Below are 21,114 nucleotides of genomic sequence, written 5' to 3'. Positions count from 1 at the left end.
ACTTCTTCACTTGACTTATTCCTTTCTACTGTTATCAATGTCTGACAATGGAAAAGAATCCATAAAATGAGTTGATACTTTGTATCTGTCACTGCGCTGTCCTTTCTGTCTGTTTTAATTGTTCTGATTTTCATCTTTTTGGACAATTTGATGATGTTTAAATGTATCTACTAAGAATTGGGACGTCATGGAGCTGAATTGGAGTCATGGCTTAGGAACTAGTTGCACACCTGATCTTCCAATTATTATTATTATTTTTTTTCAATTCTCTCTTTCAAATGAGTCTCTCAACCTCTAAACAATCTCCAAGACATCAACCAATATAAATCTACAAATTAACCTACATCATTAGTTTGTCATTAATGATACATTGGGCTATCAATTGCTATCTTAACTTGCTGATTAATTTTCTTTTCACAAGGTTTGAATATTTACTGAATAAAATACCAAAGAAGGTTTCATTTGAGTAGAAGGAAATCCTCATTTTAATGTTAATGTCCGAACTGATGGTAATTTAGTAGTGTATTCTCTTTGTGGATTCTCATTATTTCATCTAAAAAAGCAGTGTCCTCGGTATAGAATTTATCAGTTGAAGAAGATATTGAGTGCATTTTGGACATCCATGAAATTGAATTTATTCTCTTGTGTCTATGTACAATTCACTTGATTTCATAATAGCATTTGATATGATTCCCTTTATAGTGCGATAGCAATCACACAGTTTTTTCTTTTTCAAAAGAAGTAAGTCTATTTTGATTACTTACCATCTTTTGATGACTACAGATTACGAGAGTAAAGTGGAGTTACTCTATCCTATTTGGATTAGATCATATTTTAGTCATCTTGTATGTTTTTATCGACAATTTTATCTCATTTTGGTCATATGAACTTTTCACTTGCAGAGATTTGAGCTTCAATAGGTTGACAGGTGGAATTCCATCGACATTTGAAAATTTGGATTTTGATTACATGTAAGTAATTCTTTTTTAGAATAAGTCCCATGTACAATCTTCCATGCTCTATTTCCTAGGAGGGATGAAAAAATGATTGGAAGAGAGAAAAGGAGGAATCTCCCTCACTTTTTGTTTCGTTGAATGAAAAGAATAGTAGAAAAGATGAATGAGGTGACACATTTTTTTATTTAGTTGGAAAGAAGATAATGAGAGATTTTATATATATATTTTTTACCAGTATATCCTTAATATATAAATTAATAAAAAGTAAATATGCATTCCAAATTACCAACAAGGTCAAGGGTTCAAGCCTCGGTGGACGCATGTGTGTGTGAGAACCAACTAGAAAAAAAAAAAAAAAAAAAAAAATTATGCATTCCAAATTATGGTAAATCTGTTTACTATTATGGTTTTAAGCAAAATTTGAGTATTTAGTAAGCTGACTTTTGTGTTTGTACTTTTGTTTTAATCATGATAATCTCTATGGATGTAGGTTTTTGAACAACAACTCGCTAAATGGGACAATACCGTACTGGTTACTCCATAGAAGAAATGACTGGATGTTAGTATATCACCAACCTTTATTTGACTTTTAAATGTCATGTATAGGCATGTCATGTTTTTCTAATTTGTGAAATTTGATGAGGTTGAGCTTGATCTCCAAGCTAGTGAGATCTAGATCTGGGTTCATGTATCGGGTATGAGAATTATCCGCACATATGATTGACGATGTGTAAAATTATGGATATTTGAGTCGTCGTTCTTCTACACTTTGTGCAAAAATAAAGAAAAACCTACAAAGACTAAACTAAAAATTGTATAGAATAAGCATGGTCAAACCACACATTCAATATTAGAACTCTGAACTCAATTTCAAAACAAAAAATTTAAGGGAAGGAGAAAGAACTTTAAAAACAATTTTGAATTTTTTGAATAATAAAATTAAACAAAAATAAGATTAAACAATTTTTGATCAAATAATGGAAAAAGTCGGATAAGAATCCACCACCACGGATTCATATAAATAAAATTTCTATTTTTCTTATATAATTTTTCCTCCTAGTTGAAGGAAAATTACAGTTGGTTATATATGAGAGAATATATTTTTAATCTATCTTTGGTAAATAGAAGTAGTGACTACATGTTAGTACATCACCAACCTTTATTTGACTTTTAAAATGTCATGTATACGTCTGTCATGTTTTTCTGATTTGTCAAATTTGATGAGGTTGAGCTTGATCTCTAAAGCTAATGAGATCTAGATTTGGGTTCATGTATGGGGTACGAGAATGTATCCACACTTAGGATGTGTCAATTTTTAAAATAGGAAGACACATACATTTCTAATATTCATATTAGTTAATATTTATTTTTATTTTTAGAATAAAATGGCGTCTCTGTGTAACATAATGTCTAATATAGACATTTCACTAATTTTGAAGCAGTAATATAATAAAATTCAATAATTGAATGTGTTTTTTGGTGCATGTTCAAACTCCCATATGCATGTCCCATACTCCCATTATTATGTGTCTGACTGACACGATCTTTAAAACAATAAGAATTATATTCAATTGAAAATATCACGCATGTCATGCCAATTCTGTTGCAGCGATGTGTCTTACAACAACTTCACAGATAAATCAGATACATCTGAAGTCAATTGCGACGGGTCATCAAACCTGTAAGCTTCTTTTCATTATTCCTTCTATATTAATTCGATTCTTCGATATAATTTACGAATCACCCCTTTCCATGTCGGTGAACAGGAATTTAGCTTCCAGCATGTCCTCATCTGTGGATAGCAACTCGTAAGTTCTTTACCTAGAAAGAGTGGCATTTTGTTTGCATATCTAAGTAATATGGGTTAGCTAACCTAAAAGTCTTACAGAAGTATTCCTTGGTGCTTGAAGAAGGACCTTCCTTGCGACAATGCCCAGCGTAAGTTTAAAATCTGCCAGGTCTGTTACTATAATAATTAACTCTTATCTACCTATAGATATATTATATTATACTTGCCGAAAAGAAAAAACGAAAATATCTTATGTTACAATTTTGATTGCATATATAGACTATTCCCTGTTTATCAATTGTGGAGGAAGCAATCGAACAAAATTTGAGGGGAAGGAATATGAAACAGACTCAGAGAGACACGGTCCGTCACAATTTTATGTTTCTGAAGGAAAATGGGCTTATAGCAGCACAGGGGCTTTCATGGACAATATTAGCGACGCCAGTTACAAAGCAAATAATTTATTCTCTTACGAGCTTGATGAGATATACAGAACAGCACGCCTTGCCCCTACTTCACTTAAGTACTATGGCCTTTGCTTGCGTAAAGGCAGTTATAAAGTGCGTCTCCACTTTGCTGAAATAATGTTTTCGGTTGACCAGAATTATAGTAGCCTCGGCAGACGGATTTTTGATGTATCAATCCAAGTGAGTAAGAGCCAGTTTTATTAATGCAAGTTGAAAAGCTTCTTGTGCTGATCCGCACAAACAGCGTTGCTCTTGTGCAGTTCGTGACTTTGTTAATTTTTTTACTATTTCATATAAACATCAATTGCTTTCAGGACACTCGCTTTTCTTTGCTACTTTTTTTTTTTTGGTTCTCTAAAAATAGAAAGTTATTTAACTTTTGTCTAGCTTGTGTTAATTTCACTTCTTCTGCAGGGGAATCTAATTTGGAAGGATTTTAACATTATGGAGGAAGCTGGAGGTCCTGGCAAGGGCTTCACAATGGTACATGATGTTAATGTTAGTGGCAGCACTCTGGAGATCCACTTATACTGGTCTGGGAAAGGGACTAATGCAATTCCTGAAAAAGGTGTATATGGACCTCTCATCTCTGCTATTTCAGTGACACCAAGTAAGTGTATCTTTCATTCTGGGTGTGCCTCTTTTTTTCTAGTAGCTTGATACGAGAGTATCTTTCTTTTTCTTGTAGACTTCGATATTGATACGGGACTTTCTGTTGGAGCTATTGTTGGTATCGTGGCTGCTTCATGCGTAGTCTTTGGGTTGATTTTGTTAGTACTTCGAATGAAAGGTTACTTAGGAGGGAAAGACCTTGAAAATGAAGGTGAGATCTAAAAGCACGCAAAATTCTTCGCATGATGTTATTTCTCACTATTTGATTGCAAATGCAAGTTGAGTTACTACTTGGAAAAGGTGCTTGATGTTTGAACTTTATCTGGATAAGGCATTGGTAAAATGTCCTGGTAAATGTTTTTTCTTGTACCATGTATAAGTTAGAACCCGTATTGAAGATTCGCTTTATAGAATTGCTGAAACACAAATCCTCCCAGTTTTGACTTTTGACAGAAATTTAATATGGATTGGAATGCTTAAACTACTCAAGAATCTCTGTAATGATCGTGCAGATCTTTTATGAGAGTTATAACAAACTTTAGGGTATGGCTTGTAAATTGAGTAAAACCGTGAATGAAGATTGTGGAGGGAAAAAAACTCCCTCCAATAAGAAGCGTACACGTCATCACTACACATATCTACATTCCAAGGACATATGAGGCCCGTCCGGATCAAGCCCAAATTATATTATCTTTCAGCCCAATACCACTTACGTTGGACCTTCAACACTGGATGAAAGCCTTAACCAGCCCAATATCACCTCATTGGAAGTACCGGCCCCTTCATGAAGTCATCCAACCCATATTACATCCGGCCCAAGTACACCATCTATGGTCCAGTCCTAATAAGAAAAGGACTCAACACAAAGGAAGTTTCCGTGTGAGAGATATTTTACATAGGAAGAGTTATACAAAGAAAAGAACTCCATTTAAGGAGAATATTGTACATGGAAAAGGATTGGAGGACAAGCAATGCGAGTCCTACCATGATTCTACAATACTATTTGTGTATAAATAGAGGACCAGACCTCCAATAAAGGGAGAAAGCAATTCTACGCTTTTCTATACACTATTCTTATTTATTCTTATGGTTTTTGAGTGAGTGAGTTTGATTTTTCTCAATCATTATTGGTTGAGCGGAATTTTGCACCTACACTTTGGCGCCGTCTGTGAGAATCGTATAAAAATATACTCCCACTTGTTCTTCAAATCAAATCCTTAGTCATATCTGGAATGTCAAACGGAGAGTCAGCAATGAATCAACAGATAGAATTGATGCAGAAGATGCGAGAGGAGTTCTTGCACCAATTTGAGACACTCCGGCAAGCAAACGATACACGTGTCGCCCAGATAGCTGCGCTTCAGCAGCAAACTCATACGCTGCACACGGCAATGGCCAGGCTAACGCCACAACCACCACCAGGCGATGCTGCAGCACCACCCCCCACCTAGAATTTACCTCCAGTTCACGAGCCTCCGGCCAACGGGACACCACCCAACGAGGCTCGACCTAATGAGGTTCAGCAACAGCAAGGGACAAGGTCCGAGGCGGTTGCTTCAGATAATCTCCCGCGTCGCGCACAGGACGAACAGGCCGAGTCCAGCCATAGGCTTACGGTATGGTCCAATGGCGTTCCAAATGGCGCACGCGTACAAGATACCTTCGACGAAAAGAAGCTATTAAGAATTCAGACACCAGCCGAGATGGCTAGAGAGCACAAGAACTCCTTGGTCAAGACCCCCTTTACTGACGATGTGTACCTTGTGGAGAGACCAAGGAAGTTCACTATGCCATCCTTCACCCAGTTCGATGGGGCACGAGACCCCTCTCGGCATCTCGATCATTAGGCGCAAAAGATGGCACTGGACGATCATAACGATCCGTGGATGTGTAAGGTTTTTCCTACCAGTTTAACCGGAGCAGCGTTAGAATGGTTCAGGAATAGGCCACACAAGTCTATCCCTGATTATGAGACCTTATGCACTATGTTCTTAGCCCAGTATTGCGGAAATAAGAAGCAAAAGAAAAGTATCGCCAGCCTTTTCACCATAAGGCAAAGGAAGGGAGAAACTCTGCAAGATTTCTTATCCAGGTTTAACATGGAAGCCTCGGAGATAGCAGATTGCCACCCTGCCACGGCAATCGAAACATTTAAGTTGGCAATGATCCAGGGAACCAAGTTTCACACATCCTTGATCAAATATTCCCCCCCGGATATGCAGACTTTGAACGCTAGGGCACAAATCTACATTCGGTTGGAGGAAAACGTAGCCCATCGTGCACAGCACACTACCCTCGTCACAGTGGAAAACAAGTCTCGAGAGAAAGCTGCAAGCACAAGGATGCAGAAGGTTCCTCATGCCGCCACACAAGTCACCCAAGCGCCTAAGAAGAGGCAAAGGACAGAGGACAGGCTTACCCCTCTCCGTACTACTTTAGCGCGCCTGTTCCAAGAGAATAAGACGAGGTTCGCAACTCCTCAGCCCATGAAACAACCCTTGGAGCAGAGGGACAAAAGCAAACATTGTGCTTACCATAGAGACTATGGGCATACCACCAATGACTGCAGGTTCCTTCAACGACAGGTAGAAAGCATGATAGCAAGAGGAGAGTTGGTGGAGTATCTCGCCACGAAGGAGTACGTAAAACCTCGGGAGGTTAACCCTCGACGGGTAGAGGGCAATCAGGTAAAAGTTATCCATGCCATACACGGAAGGTCAGAGGATGATGAAGAGTCTGAAGAGTTGTACAGATCCAGGCTGAGAGAGGCTCATAAGTTATGAAAATTGTCTTCGGTAAACACGGTTGCGCCAGGCAGCATCAACATTGGATTCGGTAACAATGATCTGTCTAGAGTCCAGCGCCCGCATGAAGACCCCTTGGTCATCAGCCTCCTAGTGGCGAATTATATGATCAGGAGGGTGCTGATAGATCCGGGAAGTAACGCCAACATCATTACAAAAGCAGCCTTCGATCAGCGGGGGGTTTCACCATCGTCCATCAGGCCAACTTCCAGCCCCCTAATGGGGTTTGATGGTACTAAGGTGAATCCGCTTGGGGTGATCGATCTATCCGTTACTGCAGCAAAGAGGACTTTGAAGGAGAACTTTGTCGTGACGGAGATTTATCCATCTTATGACCTCATTATGGGGAGAGGTTGGATCCATCGTATGAACGGAGTCCCCTCTACCCTTCATCAAGTAATGAGGTGTTTATCCCCAGATGGCAGGGAGGTCATCGACCTCTGGGGAGACCAGGTTGCTGCAAAAGAATGTTACATGCTAACGCTATATGAAGCAAAGACGGCGTCGAAATCACCTCAGTCAGAGGCGAATCCCAAAGACGCAATCAAATAGCAGTTACAGTATCCTTTACCCAAGTATCTCAAGGCAGAGGAAGAAGCCGAGGCTGAAGCACCTACCGAGGAATCCCTCGAAGCTATAGAGGTAGTCCTCGGAGACCCTCAGAAGATCACCTACATTGGCTCATCTTGCACAGCCGAAGAGAAGGAAGCATTAATCAGGGTCATTCGATGCAATTCGGATGTCTTTGCCTGGGATCACTCAGACATGGTAGGGGTCGATCCTACGGTCTCATGCCATAGTTTGAGGGTTAACCCAGAATTCAGGCCAGTCAAGCAGAGGCACCGACGGTTCGCACCTGAACGGAATCGCATAATAGCCGAGGAAGTAAATAAACTATTACAAGCAGGATTTATTCGAGAGGTGCAATACCCACAATGGCTCTCAAATGTAGTAGTCGTTCAAAAGAAGAATGGGAAATGGAGGGTATGCGTAGATTATACCAACCTTAACAAAGCTTGCCCAAAAGATAGCTTCCCTCTGCCCAAGATTGATCAAATGGTGGATGCTACGACAGGTTATGAGAGGCTCACATTCCTCGATGCATACTCCGGTTATAATCAGATTTCCATGAATCCTGAAGATGAGGAGAAAACCGCTTTCATCACAGAGACGGGCACTTACTGCTACAGAGTGATGCCCTTCAGTCTAAAGAATGCCGGAGCCACCTACCAGCGACTTGTCAATAAAATTTTCAATAATCTACTGGGGAATACAGTTGAAGCCTATATCGATGACATGGTGGTCAAAAGTATACGGAAAGAGGATCACCCGAAGCACCTCCAGGAGGTCTTTGATACTCTCAAGAGGTACAATATGAAGCTGAACCCTACCAAGTGCTCCTTCGCCGTCTCTTCAGGACAGTTCCTCGGGCACATTGTAAATAAAAGAGGAATAGAAGTAAGCCCAGCTCAGGCAAAGGCACTCATACAGAACCAAGAGCCAAAAACCCCCAGGGAAGTGCAAGTTCTAACTGGCCGAGTTGCGGCCCTCAGCCGGTTCATATCCCGATTATCTGATAAGTATAAACCTTTCTTTGATGCTATTCGATCCAAAAACAAAGATATGTGGGGACCTCAGTAGCAGGAAGCTTTCAATCAATTGAAAAGCTACATGACAAAACCCCCAATCCTTTCTGCTCCAACGCCCGGAGACACTCTCATCCTGTACTTGGCAGTATCAGCTGTAGCGACAAGCGCAGTGTTGATCAAAGAAGGAGGCAAGATTCAGCACCCAATCTTTTACACAAGCAAAACGATGACGGATGCCGAGACACGGTACAGCAAGATGGAAAAGATAATCCTGGCGTTAATTTATGCCAAGAGAAAACTTCGACATTACTTCAAATCTCACAGCATAGTGGTACTTACAAATCACCCTATACGGGCTATCCTAGCTAAACCAGACTTGTCTGGTCGAATTACAAAATGGGCTATTGAACTTAGCTCTTTTGATATCACCTATGCACCAAAGGTATCTCACAAGGGGCAGTCAGTAGCGGATTTCCTACTAGAGTATGACGATCAATCTGAGGAGCCGACACTTCAAGAGCCGTACTGGGAGTTATGGGTTGATGGCTCTTCCAACCAGAAAAGGGCAGGGGCCGGGATTGACATCACAACACCCGAGGGTACCAAGCTGCAGCAGTCAATTTGGCTAGATTTCCCAGCTACTAATAACGAGGCCAAGTATGAGGTGTTGCTTGCCGGACTTCGGCTAGCTAAACAGCTACAGGTACGGTGTTTAAAAGTTTTTAGTGACTCACAGCTTGTGATCAATCAAGTGACAGGGCACCATTATCCCAAGGAGGGACGTATGAAGTCATACAAAGATGCTGTAGAGAGTGCCATCCGAGAGTTCGATCAAATCGAATTCCATCAGGTACCACGAGATGAAAATGCCGAAACAGATCGATTGGCCGCAGCCGCATCATCTTTAGACGAACAGTTGATTCGGCTTGTTCCAATCGATGTCCTCGAAGAACCTAGCATTAATCCCCGGCAAGAGGTGATGGTGATCCCGGAAGCTCCACGCGAGCCATGCTGGATTGATCCAATCGAGGCCTACCTCAAGGAGGGAGTTCTCCCAAATCAAAAAGCTGAGGCAAGGAAGCTTAGTGTCACGCCCCGCCTATGGAGGTTGTACCACGCAGGTGACACGCAGACGCTAAGGAGGACGCTGCATGGCAACTGCATGGCAAGTGGAGTTTCTAGAGTCTTCCGGAGTAGTCTAGAGTTGTGTGGAAGATTCTAGATATGTGTAGTATATTCTAGAAGTGTGTGGAAGGTTCTAGAATTCTCCAGAATTGTGTGGAGTAGTATGGAGGGTTCTAGAATGTTGTAGATATGTATGGAGATGTGTAGAAGGTGGAAGAAGATTCTAGATAATCAATCTCCACCGTTGGTTAGAATGCATCCTAGCCATCCATTAGGGATGGGGATGCCTATAAATAGGAGTAGGACTTCATTTTGCAAACAACAAGTCCTAGAGTGAGTCTTGAGAGCCTTGTAGAGAGCTTGAGTGTTAGCCTTGTACAAAGCATTCTTTGAAGTAATAGAAGTGTTCTTTCCTTGCCAACTTAAGTGCCTTAGTGTGTGTGAGTGTGCAAGCCAAGTGAGGAGAGGGCAAGGGCAACTACAACACTAGTAAGCGCACGAGGGGAGTGTGTTGGCTAAGGTGTGCACGGGAGTTAGGCTGACCAAGTACTTGCGAGAGTGAAAGCAACGTCTTGGTGCCGCACGGGAGCAGCTAGAGTGGTGCTGAAACTCTAAGCCCGTGACAGTTGGTATCAGAGCAGGTTCGTCAAGGGAGCTTTGTTGGAGTAGACATGGCTAGCGGAGGAGACCACCAAGTCCACATCTTAGAGCAGAGCTTGGAGGAGAAGCTTGCCACACACTTGGTCTACACGGAGACTAAGTTTAATAGGCTCGAGAGAAGGATGGCGGAACTCTACGAGCTGATTGATGGCATCGCCAACAAGGCGCAAGAGAAGGAAAGGGACTTGCATGATCTGGTAGACGACTTGCGCGTGGAGATTGCCGAGTGCAAGAAGGAATTCTCCCAGGCGCGCGAGGTCGTGGTGAAGCCAAGGAAGAAGAAGGCGCCGGAGCCCAAGGAGTACGATGGGGCAAGGAATGCGTTCCAGATTGACAACTTCTTTTGGCACATGGAGCGGTACTTCGAGTGCATGGAGATCGAGGATGATGAGGAGAAGGTGCAGACAGGCACTATGTACCTCACAGACACCGCCGCTCTATGGTGGAGGCAGCGCTTCACTGGTAGAAGCGCAAGAGCAGTTGACACATGGGAGGAGTTCAAGAGGTAGCTCAAGAGGCAGTTCTACCCTGAGTGCGTTGAGGACCTGGCCATGATCAACCTAAGGCGCTTGAAGCAGAAGGGCAGCATAAGGGAGTATGTGAAGGAGTACTCCAATTTGATGCTGGAGATCCCAGAGATGCCTGAGCGGCAACGCGTGTGCTTGTTCATAGATGGGCTGCAGTCTTGGGTGGCCACGGAGCTAAGGAAGAGGGAGCCTAGAGACTTAGCATCCGCAATGGCTATAGCGGAGCGCCTCGAAGACTTTAGGCGCGATGACAAAAGGGCCACGTCTCCCAGGAGGGACCACGGCAAAGGTGGGGGAGACCGACGCTTCAAGAAACGGGGCTCGCCCAAGTCTAGTGATGATGAGCACAGCGATGAGGAGAGACGCCCACGCCATGATAAGGGCAAGGACCATGGAAAGAGGTCCAAGGCTAGTGGCAAATGGGAGCGCCGCGATAAGGGCAAGTGGGAGCCGAAGTGCTACTTGTGCGAAGGGCCGCACATATTGCGACACTGCCCCAACAAGAAGACCATGAGCGCCCTTGTGAAGGATAAGGGCAAGGGCAAGGTGGATGATACGGGCAGCGACGAAGACAGGTGCATGGGGGCTATGCAGATGCTGAGTAGCATGGCGCATGACACCAAGAAAAAAGGTAAGGCGAAGAAAGTAGCTGGGGTGCGCTATGTGGATGCGCAGGTTGGTGACAAAGCCGTGCAAGCGTTGGTGGACACGGGCGCCACACACAACTTCATTACCCCAGAGGAGGCGCAACGACTTGGCTTGGAGATGCGCAAGATGGAGGGATGGATCAAGGCCGTCAACTCCGAGGAGGCACGCGTGAGTAGAGTGTGCAAAGAGGTGGAGCTATGCTTGCAAGGATGGAAGGGCAAGGCCGACTTCCAAGTTGCGGAGATGGACGACCATGACATGGTGCTGGGGCTGGAGTTCATGGACAGGAACAACGCCGCGCCACTACCATGCCTTGGTGCGTTGATAATACTTGGAGGCGAGGAAGGCAAGGCCGCATGCATGGTGCCGCTCGTGGGCAGGAAGGAGAGTCCAGAGGTGGCAGTCAACACGATGGAGCTCGTGAGGACTTCACATCTCCCGAAGGGCGCTCGTACGTTTGGGCCAAGGACATATGCGCAAGTGCTGATGACCTGCGAGAGGCTGGGTCAGTTGAAGAAACCGTGACGAGGGCGTCACGGAAATGGGTGGGGGAGAATGTCATGCCCCGCCTATGGAGGTTGTACCACGCAGGTGACACGCAGACGCTAAGGAGGACGCTGCATGGCAACTGCATGGCAAGTGGAGTTTCTAGAGTCTTCCGGAGTAGTCTAGAGTTGTGTGGAAGATTCTAGATATGTGTAGTATATTCTAGAAGTGTGTGGAAGGTTCTAGAATTCTCCAGAATTGTGTGGAGTAGTATGGAGGGTTCTAGAATGTTGTAGATATGTATGGAGATGTGTAGAAGGTGGAAGAAGATTCTAGATAATCAATCTCCACCGTTGGTTAGAATGCATCCTAGCCATCCATTAGGGATGGGGATGCCTATAAATAGGAGTAGGACTTCATTTTGCAAACAACAAGTCCTAGAGTGAGTCTTGAGAGCCTTGTAGAGAGCTTGAGTGTTAGCCTTGTACAAAGCATTCTTTGAAGTAATAGAAGTGTTCTTTCCTTGTCAACTTAAGTGCCTTAGTGTGTGTGAGTGTGCAAGCCAAGTGAGGAGAGGGCAAGGGCAACTACAACACTAGTAAGCGCACGAGGGGAGTGTGTTGGCTAAGGTGTGCACGGGAGTTAGGCTGACCAAGTACTTGCGAGAGTGAAAGCAACATCTTGGTGCCGCACGGGAGCAGCTAGAGTGGTGCTGAAACTCTAAGCCCGTGACATTAGGCTTACCGCGGCTAAATACTCAATCATCAATAACCAGTTATACCGAAGGTCATTCTCCGGTCCTTATCTCAAGTGTTTAACCCCTACTGAGGCTCTCACAATTCTAAAACAAATTCATGAAGGAGATTGTGGAAATCACTCGGGAGGAAGATCCCTTGCACACAAAATTCTAACCCAAGGCTATTTTTGGCCATACTTGGCTCGGAATGCCGAAGAATACTCAAGAAGATGTGACAAGTGTCAGCGCCATGGTCCAATAAAGCATCAACCTGCCGAAGGTTTGCACGCCATGGCTAATCCATGGCCGTTCGCCCAATGGGGGATTGATGTAGTAGGACCGTTACCCAAAACCGTGGAAAAAAAGGAGCATGTGCTTCTGGCTACGGATTACTTCACCAAGTGAGTGGAAGCTGAAGCCTTCTCTAGCGTCACCCACGAAGAAGTAAAGCATTTCATTTGGAGCAACATTATTTGCCGGTTTGGGGTACCAAAAGTCATCGTAATGGACAATGGTAAGAACCTCGATAACAGAAGTACAAGAAAGTTCTTTAACGAACATGGAATCCTGCAAAAATTGGCTGCAGTTAGTTATCCACAAGGCAATGGGCAAGCTGAAATAACTAATCGCACGATATTTGGGTGCTTAAAGAAAAAATTGGAGAAATTGAAGACAAAATGGTACAAGAATCTCCCCCAAGTGCTCTAGGCCTATCGAACCACTCCAAGACGACCCACGGGAGAAAGCCCATTTGCTATGGCATATGGATCCAAAGCTGTCATTCCTACCGAGTCAATAATCCCAACCCTTCGGACATCCTTGGTATTGGAAGGGAACAATGAGCAACAACTCGAACATAGCCTTGATCTTGTGGACGAAAGGAGAGATGCCGCAGCAATTCAGCTCGCGGCATACCAACAGCAGGTGTGTAACAGTTATAACAAGCGTGTCCGGTACCGTAGGTTCTTGGTTGGCGATTGGGTTATGAAGCAGAAGACAGCGTATGTTAAAAAGTTGGAACCCAACTGGATAGGACCCTACAGGATTACCGAAGTGATAGGGAAGAGAGCTTACCGGTTGGCTGAAGTTGATGGGCGTCCTATTGCACGTCCATGGAATGCCATCCACCTCAAAAAGTATTACCACTAGCCAACATTGTCAATATCGTATGTATGTTTCTCTTTTTATAACAAGGGGGATCCATACCTATATGCCGTGATGTTACCACAGTGGTACGGCTATTACAATTACAGTTGATTATTACAGTTACAGTTGGCAATTTTTAATAATTTCAATCACAAGTTTTTCATTTCAATTTATTTCGTTTAATGAAATTCAAGTTTCCCTCTTTGAGATTGTCAAAATTTCCCTTGATCAACTTCATTGTTGTTATGCAAAGAGTAAACACTGATTGGCGAAAGAAAGCAATCATGCCAAGTGGATCTTTATGGGTGGTTGGTTTATTTTTTGTATTACTATTGTCCCACATCGTTTAAAAATAGAACGAACACACAATTTGCCTCGGACCCTAAGTGTCCGAGTTCGCTTAGGATCCTAAGTATCCGAGACAGCTTCGGACCCTAAGTGTCCTATTCAGCAATATTCCTCCACGACTCAGTGCCGAGGAACAATTCGCCTCGGATCCTAAGTGTCCGAGACAGCTTCGGACCCTAAGTGTCCTATTCAGCAATATTCCTCCACGACTCAGTGCCGAGGAACAATTCGCCTCGGATCCTAAGTGTCCGAGACAGCTTCGGACCCTAAGTGTCCTATTCAGCAATATTCCTCCACGACCCAGTGCCGAGGAACAATTCGCCTCGGATCCTAAGTGTCCGAGACAGCTTCGGACCCTAAGTGTCCTATTCAGCAATATTCCTCCACGACTCAGTGCCGAGGAACAATTCGCCTCGGATCCTAAGTGTCCGAGACAGTTTCGGACCCTAAGTGTCCTATTCAACAATATTCCTCCACGACTCAGTGCCGAGGAACAATTCGCTTCAGACCTCTGGTGGCCGGATTAGAACTTTTTCCTCCGGACTCCAAGTGTTTAATACCCTGTGGATATATCATAAGTTCATCATGATCCACCCCACATCAGGAACACACGAGAAAGAAAGAGTATGTATACGTCTACTGCAGGCAAGTCAAAGGCAAGAAGAGTTCGCTTAACAGTTAGATCATTGTCCATATGAATCATCCTGAGATGTCAATTAAACTGTTAAAAGGATCTCCTTCTTCCCATCATCCTTACTTTTTCTCGGATAGCATAAATCCGAAGCATAAAGACAATGTGTTTTGTTTGTCATAAAAACATTACCAGTCAAAAAAGTATGAACAATATCAAAAGCATACAGCAAAAACAAATCAGGTATTAGAAGCCTAAAACAAAAATTATATTTATTATCCCAAATATACTGTCAATAAAAACAAAATACATGGTTCTACTTCTTCTTCGGATCGAAGGGAGTAGATTCAAAAGCATCCACTACAGTAGGACTTGGGGTAGGAGGAATCGAAGCCGCAGGGGCAGAACAGCTAGGAGTACCCTTCAGGTGCGCCTTCACCATCTCGGCAAAGCGGATTTCAGCTTCCAAAGCCTGTGGCCCTTCATCATATGGGAAGTGCACCCCCACCTGCTTGTCAAAAGCGTCCGGATCCATTGTCTTAGGGCCTGAGCCCTGATTATAGCCTGACCGGAACGCTTTAGCACTAGCCAGGTGTGCCAGGTAGGAGTAGCGCCCCTGCATTTGCTTCCCCGCCTTGAAGCAAGTAGTAAGAGCCTCGATCAAGCGTTGAATTTCGGCCTGAAGAGAATCCACCTTAGCCTCAGAGGCAGCCAACTGCCTCTTATACACATACTTGGCTTCAATAGCTATCTTCAGATTGGTAGAGGCAGTGGTGGCTCTCTTCTCTGCATTTTCAAGATCCTTCTCCAGCTTCTTGATGGAGAGGGATTGGGCTTCAGCAGTGGCGCAGAGGGCCATGGTGTGGTATAGACTCTGTATAAAAAGATAACAGAGGAACAAATACGAGCATAAATGGAAACATAAGTAAGCAAGTGTAACATAATTCTGAAGGAGTAATACGAACCTCTATGGCCCGGACCGGGGCAGAGGGGAGTAGTTGTTCCAACCCCATTTGGCTGATGGCTCCCTCGTCCTTTGGGAGCCACATCCCTCGGGCCACAGCCAGTGCAGCTAAAGGGTCTGTGATCACAGAATCCCCTGAATGCAGGACTGACTTGTCAGCCCTGGTGAAGGAAGGAGTCCAAGGAGCCCCAGTTTCAGCCAGAACATATGCCCTGACTTCATCTTCAGGTTCGGCTTCTCCAGCCTTTTTCCCTCTGCTTTTAGAAGGGACCTTGCCCTTACCAGATGATGGGGGGTTAAGGCAAGATTTCTTCATTGGTGGTTCCTCAGCCTCCACCTCACCCTCAGTAGACCTAATAACGACCAAGGGTTGGGCATCTTCGGGTTTCTTTTTTAAAGCCTCAGCCCTCCGTATCTCCTCCTCAGTCATGGGGAAACTATCAAACGATGGTAGAGACAGATCCATGAGGTCTGCAGCAACAGCACTGGAGGCAATATCCTTGAGGTTTGAAGAAGTTAGCAGGTCCTCGATAGGCAAGGGGTCACTCCAGACTCGTTCCTCAAGAAAAGAAAGTCTGTTCCTTGCTGCGAAGGATGGGAATGTAGCTGAAAAAACACCAAGAAACTCATAAGTACGGCGAAACATTAAGACTTGGCAAGGAAAATAGCCAGAACACTTGGTATGAAGGGAGGTTAAGTATTCTATACCTAACTTCCCGAACTTGCGCGGGATGGGGAGCGTAATTGATTGGGGCATGAACCATTTTCCTTTAACTATAACCATCCTTTCTTTCCACTTCTTCTCGGATGAAGGAAGGTTCGTGCATATCCTCTGATGAAGGGTAGAGGTAAAAAAGAAGCGACCAGGCTCGGTCCCATGCTTAGATATATTATAAGTAAGCAGAAGGTTGGCAAAGGTCAAATCCAAAGCCTCTAATTTCCGGCGCACCAACAGTGCCGAAAGGATGCGAAAGAAATTAGGATTTACCTGAAGGGGGGCAAGACCTAACTTGTTGAAAACTAAATGATAGAAGGGGTGAAGAGGGAACCGGAGGGCGCTAAGATGCCCTACCGAAAGAATTAACTCACTCTCTTCAATTCCCTCGCCGGAGGTAAAATCGGCACCATCAGGATATTCTACAATTTCTACTCCCTCAGGAATATCAAATTCTTCCATTACCGAAGTAACAGAGAACTTGATGCGGCGAATAGAGATGATTGCTTTCCTCTCTTCATGAGTAAGAACATTATCAGAGCCTGAGGTGGATGTCTCGGCTGGAAGGGGGGAAGTACCTAATTGATTCAACGAAAGACGATCTGTAGAAACCCTAGGAGGGGGAACCTTAATGCGAACGGGGGAAGATGAAGGTGTGGATTCAGAATCCCCAATGTCTATACGTTCGGGAGTAGATGAAGTACTCATAATGAAAGATTGAAGAGAAAGATGCGAAAAAAAAAACTAACCTGACAAAGCGATGGAATGAAGAACGCAGGAGTCAAGCTAGGGCGAATGTAACTCTTGCAGAATCTTGTACGACGGATTAATAATGAAAGTCCTCGAACCGTCTCTGAAGCAAAGTAAAAAACCGGTTTCAATTCCCTCTTTAATGGGAGCCGTCACTCAATTAAAAATGAAATTTGGGGCAAAGTGTGGAGGGAAAAAAACTCCCTCCAATAAGAAGCGTACACGTCATCACTACACATATCTACATTCCAAGGACATATGAGGCCCGTCCGGATCAAGCCCAAATTATATTATCTTTCAGCCCAATACCACTTACGTTGGACCTTCAACACTGGATGAAAGCCTTAACCAGCCCAATATCACCTCATTGGAAGTACCGGCCCCTTCATGAAGTCATCCAACCCATATTACATCCGGCCCAAGTACACCATCTATGGTCCAGTCCTAATAAGAAAAGGACTCAACACAAAGGAAGTTTCCGTGTGAGAGATATTTTACATAGGAAGAGTTATACAAAGAAAAGAACTCCATTTAAGGAGAATATTGTACATGGAAAAGGATTGGAGGACAAGCAATGCAAGTCCTACCATGATTCTACTATACTATTTGTGTATAAATAGAGGCCCAGACCTCCAATAAAGGGAGGAAGCAATTCTACGCTTTTCTATACACTATTCTTATTTATTCTTATTGTTGTTGAGTGAGTGAGTTTGATTTTTCTCAATCATTATTGGTTGAGCGGAATTTTGCACTTACAAAGATAATTTGTTGTTTAAGGATAAGATAGATGCTGCGATGAGTAAGAACCTTTATTCAGGGTAAACATTAGCCCAATTTGTATTTGCACGTGTAACTATGTAAATTGTTATGAACAACATAACCGTATGTATGTGAATTTTTCTTCATGGAAACGTATCCGCTGATGATCATATAGGATAATGATTTGTGGCTCTAAGATATCATGGTTTATGAAGTACTGCAACCTTATGGTTGGAGGGAAATTTGGAAAGAAAGATGAACTGTTATTTTTTAACTGTCTTTTGCATTACAATCATTTTCTAATTTATCATTCTTGGGGCAATTTCTATTTTGGGTCTTTGTTACAGAACTTCGAGGGCTACATCCGCAAACAGGTTATTTCACTTTAAGACATATCAAAGCTGCTACCAGTAACTTTGACCCTGCAAACAAGATTGGTGAAGGAGGATTTGGACCAGTTTACAAGGTTATTGCTAACACAACTTATCAAATTTCCATAACTATCTTGCAATATTGAGTTGACGTGTCATTTTAAGTCCATGCATAGAGGCAGAAATGGGAAGTCCAAGACTTTTTTTCATATGACCGCCACATATCTTGTTTGTTATATTTAATCTTTTGAAATGTTTTTTTCTTGATTTTAGGGTGTATTGTCAGATGGTGCAGTAATCGCTGTTAAGCAGCTTTCCTCCAAATCTAAGCAAGGAAATCGTGAGTTTGTCAATGAGATAGGCATGATATCTGCCCTACAACACCCAAACCTTGTGAGGCTTTATGGCTGTTGCATTGAAGGAAACCAGTTGTTGCTAATATATGAATACTTGGAGAACAATAGTCTTGCCCGTGCACTTTTTGGTAATTACTTCCCTATCATCTTTGACACCATTGTATATACGTCGTAAGAGTGACTATTATGATCTCTCTCTCTCTCTCTCTCTCATTTCTAGGTCGCGAGGAACACCGGCTAAACCTTGATTGGCCAACAAGAAAGAAGATATGCTTAGGAATAGCAAGGGGCTTAGCATATCTTCATGAGGAATCAAGGTTGAAAATCGTTCATAGAGACATTAAGGCTACCAATGTTCTGCTTGATAAGGATTTAAATGCTAAGATATCTGATTTTGGTTTGGCCAAGCTTGATGAAGAAGAGAACACCCATATCAGCACAAGAATTGCTGGAACAATGTGAGTTTTTCTCTCACACTTTTCCACTTTCTATATTCTTACTTGCATCTAATCTCTAGGGATAATGGTAATAACTTGCTGTTAAAAAACAAACAAACAAACAAACAAAAAATTGGAAAAAGGTACGTGTTTAGTAAATAATCATAGTTTGTAAATGGAACTTAGTTAACAATTACTTAACCATCATCTATCCATATCTGATTTCTCAAAGAGGCATCAGACCCTATATAAAAACCCTATAATGGATTTCTTCTGTCATACGTTACTGGTATCATGTTATAATGGGTTGTAACATTGATGTGATATTTCGTTATTCTTTGCTTCTCTCTTTTATTAGGATGAGAAAAATACTTCATGTGTGAGACCAGCAGTGGTGTTGTAGTTCGTATTGTCTGACTTTGTTTCTGTTATGGGTGGTAAACTGCTCCTACTTTCAATATGCTATTTCCAAATTTACAGACCCCTTTTTCTGTACCAACCAAAAGGGTTATCTAGATTGGAGTTTCTAGAATAGTTGAAGAGATCACAGCGGATCACTATATATAAGTAGATTTGCGCTCTATATGTCACAATTATTTAAGCACATTTTTCTTTTCTTTTTTCTTTTTTCATTTCTTCAGAGGATACATGGCTCCCGAATATGCATTGAGGGGTTGTTTGACAGACAAAGCCGATGTTTACAGCTTTGGAGTTGTTTTATTGGAGATTGTCAGTGGGAAAAGCAATACAAGTTACAGGCCAAAGGAGGAGTTTGTTTACCTTCTTGATTGGGTAAAGTTTTCTCCTCTTTAAAATCATAGATGGTCTTTTGTCACACTTCTAAAGCTTGGACTTGTTTCTACTATTTATACTTGTTGCAAAAATGCCAAAAACCAGCCTTAAATTAAATTCAATTGAAAAACTTTTGTAAACCGTTCAATCTCCCATGAATGTAATATCTCAAAATAACATTGTTTCTCAAATGATGTCAAGTAGATCCACATATTATTATTATTTTTGTCTTTTGCAAGTAATGAGAAGAGTGAGATAAAAAGAATAAAAAAGAAAAGGAAATTGACACTCGAATCGAATGCTTATTGAATGAGAGTACTATGATAACTTCAGATGCATTGCATATAAGTAACATGCTTTTGTTGGTTTGAGTGATGTGAATATGTTTGATGTTTTTTTTTCTTTCTTTTTTTTTTTTTTTTTAATTGGTACTCACACACACTTGTCTCTTATGAGACTTGAATCCCTGACCTCTCTTTGGGAGGTAAGAGGTTGATACCGCTAGGAAAAAAAATATATGTTTGATGTTTGTGTTTTAAATTTTTGTTATGAAGTTTCACTTGCACCCAAAAGAAAAATATATTTGTTTTGAAATGAAAAAATAAATAAATAAAATTGTTAACATAATTAGAATATAGCCGTTGTTTATATTACTACCATAATTGCATTATTATAGCCTTAGTCTAGATAATTACTATAATTGTTGTATAGCCGTTGGTGATCTCTAGCCTATATATATCTCTCCTTGTACATGTATTACAAACACTTCAATATACAGAATATCTACATTTCATATATCTCTAGCTCTCTCTTTATCTCTCTATTTCTGATAATTAACATGGTATCAGAGCTATGAATTATTATTATCTTTTTTTATCTTTATATATATATTTTTAATCTGAACAACACCACCTAACCTCACCGCCGGCGCTGCTCTCTGTAACTGCAAACTACAAAATCTACAAAACCCATATATTTCAGAAGTTCTTCCTCTCTGCCACTCTCTCTACAACAATTTATACAAAACCGATTACCTACATCAACACCCATATCTTTCAGTTTTTCATCGCCGGCTATTCCAGTTCGGGTTCGCGATCTCAGCCGCTGTTCCAGTTCAGGTTCGCGATCTCAGCCGCTGCTCCAATTCGGTCCGCCGCTGTTCCAATTCGGGTTCACGATCTCAGCCGGATTCTTTCGCCGTCACCGAATGGATCTCAGCCGGTATCACTGACTTCAGCCGTGTTCTGCCGCTGCCCCTCTGCCGTCGCTGGCTTCAGCCGTGTTCCTCTGTATATATTTCTCTGCCGTGTTCCTCTGCCGTCGCTGTGTTCTCTCTCTCTATATATATATTTATATATAATATATATATATATAATATATATTATATCTTCACCTAAAATATATTATATATATTTTATCTCCCCCAGAAAAACAAAATCCTAAATC

General features: G+C 42.4%; 1 protein-coding gene across 1 annotated transcript in view; it reads left to right on the top strand.

The window, feature by feature from the left end:
- Positions 1-21,114, top strand: part of LOC132308641 (probable LRR receptor-like serine/threonine-protein kinase At1g53440) — a 43,412-nt gene that overhangs the window by 16,690 nt on the left and 5,608 nt on the right. Inside the window, exons 12-23 of the mRNA XM_059806781.1 lie at positions 903-971; positions 1,447-1,515; positions 2,566-2,637; positions 2,723-2,764; positions 2,845-2,894; positions 3,025-3,392; positions 3,627-3,822; positions 3,901-4,035; positions 18,060-18,178; positions 18,357-18,567; positions 18,660-18,897; positions 19,518-19,668. Coding sequence (XP_059662764.1) covers positions 903-971; positions 1,447-1,515; positions 2,566-2,637; positions 2,723-2,764; positions 2,845-2,894; positions 3,025-3,392; positions 3,627-3,822; positions 3,901-4,035; positions 18,060-18,178; positions 18,357-18,567; positions 18,660-18,897; positions 19,518-19,668 — 1,720 coding nt within the window. The remainder of the gene's footprint in view (positions 1-902; positions 972-1,446; positions 1,516-2,565; positions 2,638-2,722; positions 2,765-2,844; positions 2,895-3,024; positions 3,393-3,626; positions 3,823-3,900; positions 4,036-18,059; positions 18,179-18,356; positions 18,568-18,659; positions 18,898-19,517; positions 19,669-21,114) is intronic.

The sequence above is a fragment of the Cornus florida genome, unplaced genomic scaffold (assembly GCF_030987335.1).
Source record: "Cornus florida cultivar Cherokee Brave unplaced genomic scaffold, ASM3098733v1 CherokeeBrave_3.0.0_Hap2_Chr05, whole genome shotgun sequence".
Lineage (NCBI taxonomy): Eukaryota > Viridiplantae > Streptophyta > Magnoliopsida > Cornales > Cornaceae > Cornus > Cornus florida.
Note: the sequence above shows the minus strand (reverse complement) of the source record. Positions and strands in the feature narration are given on the sequence as shown.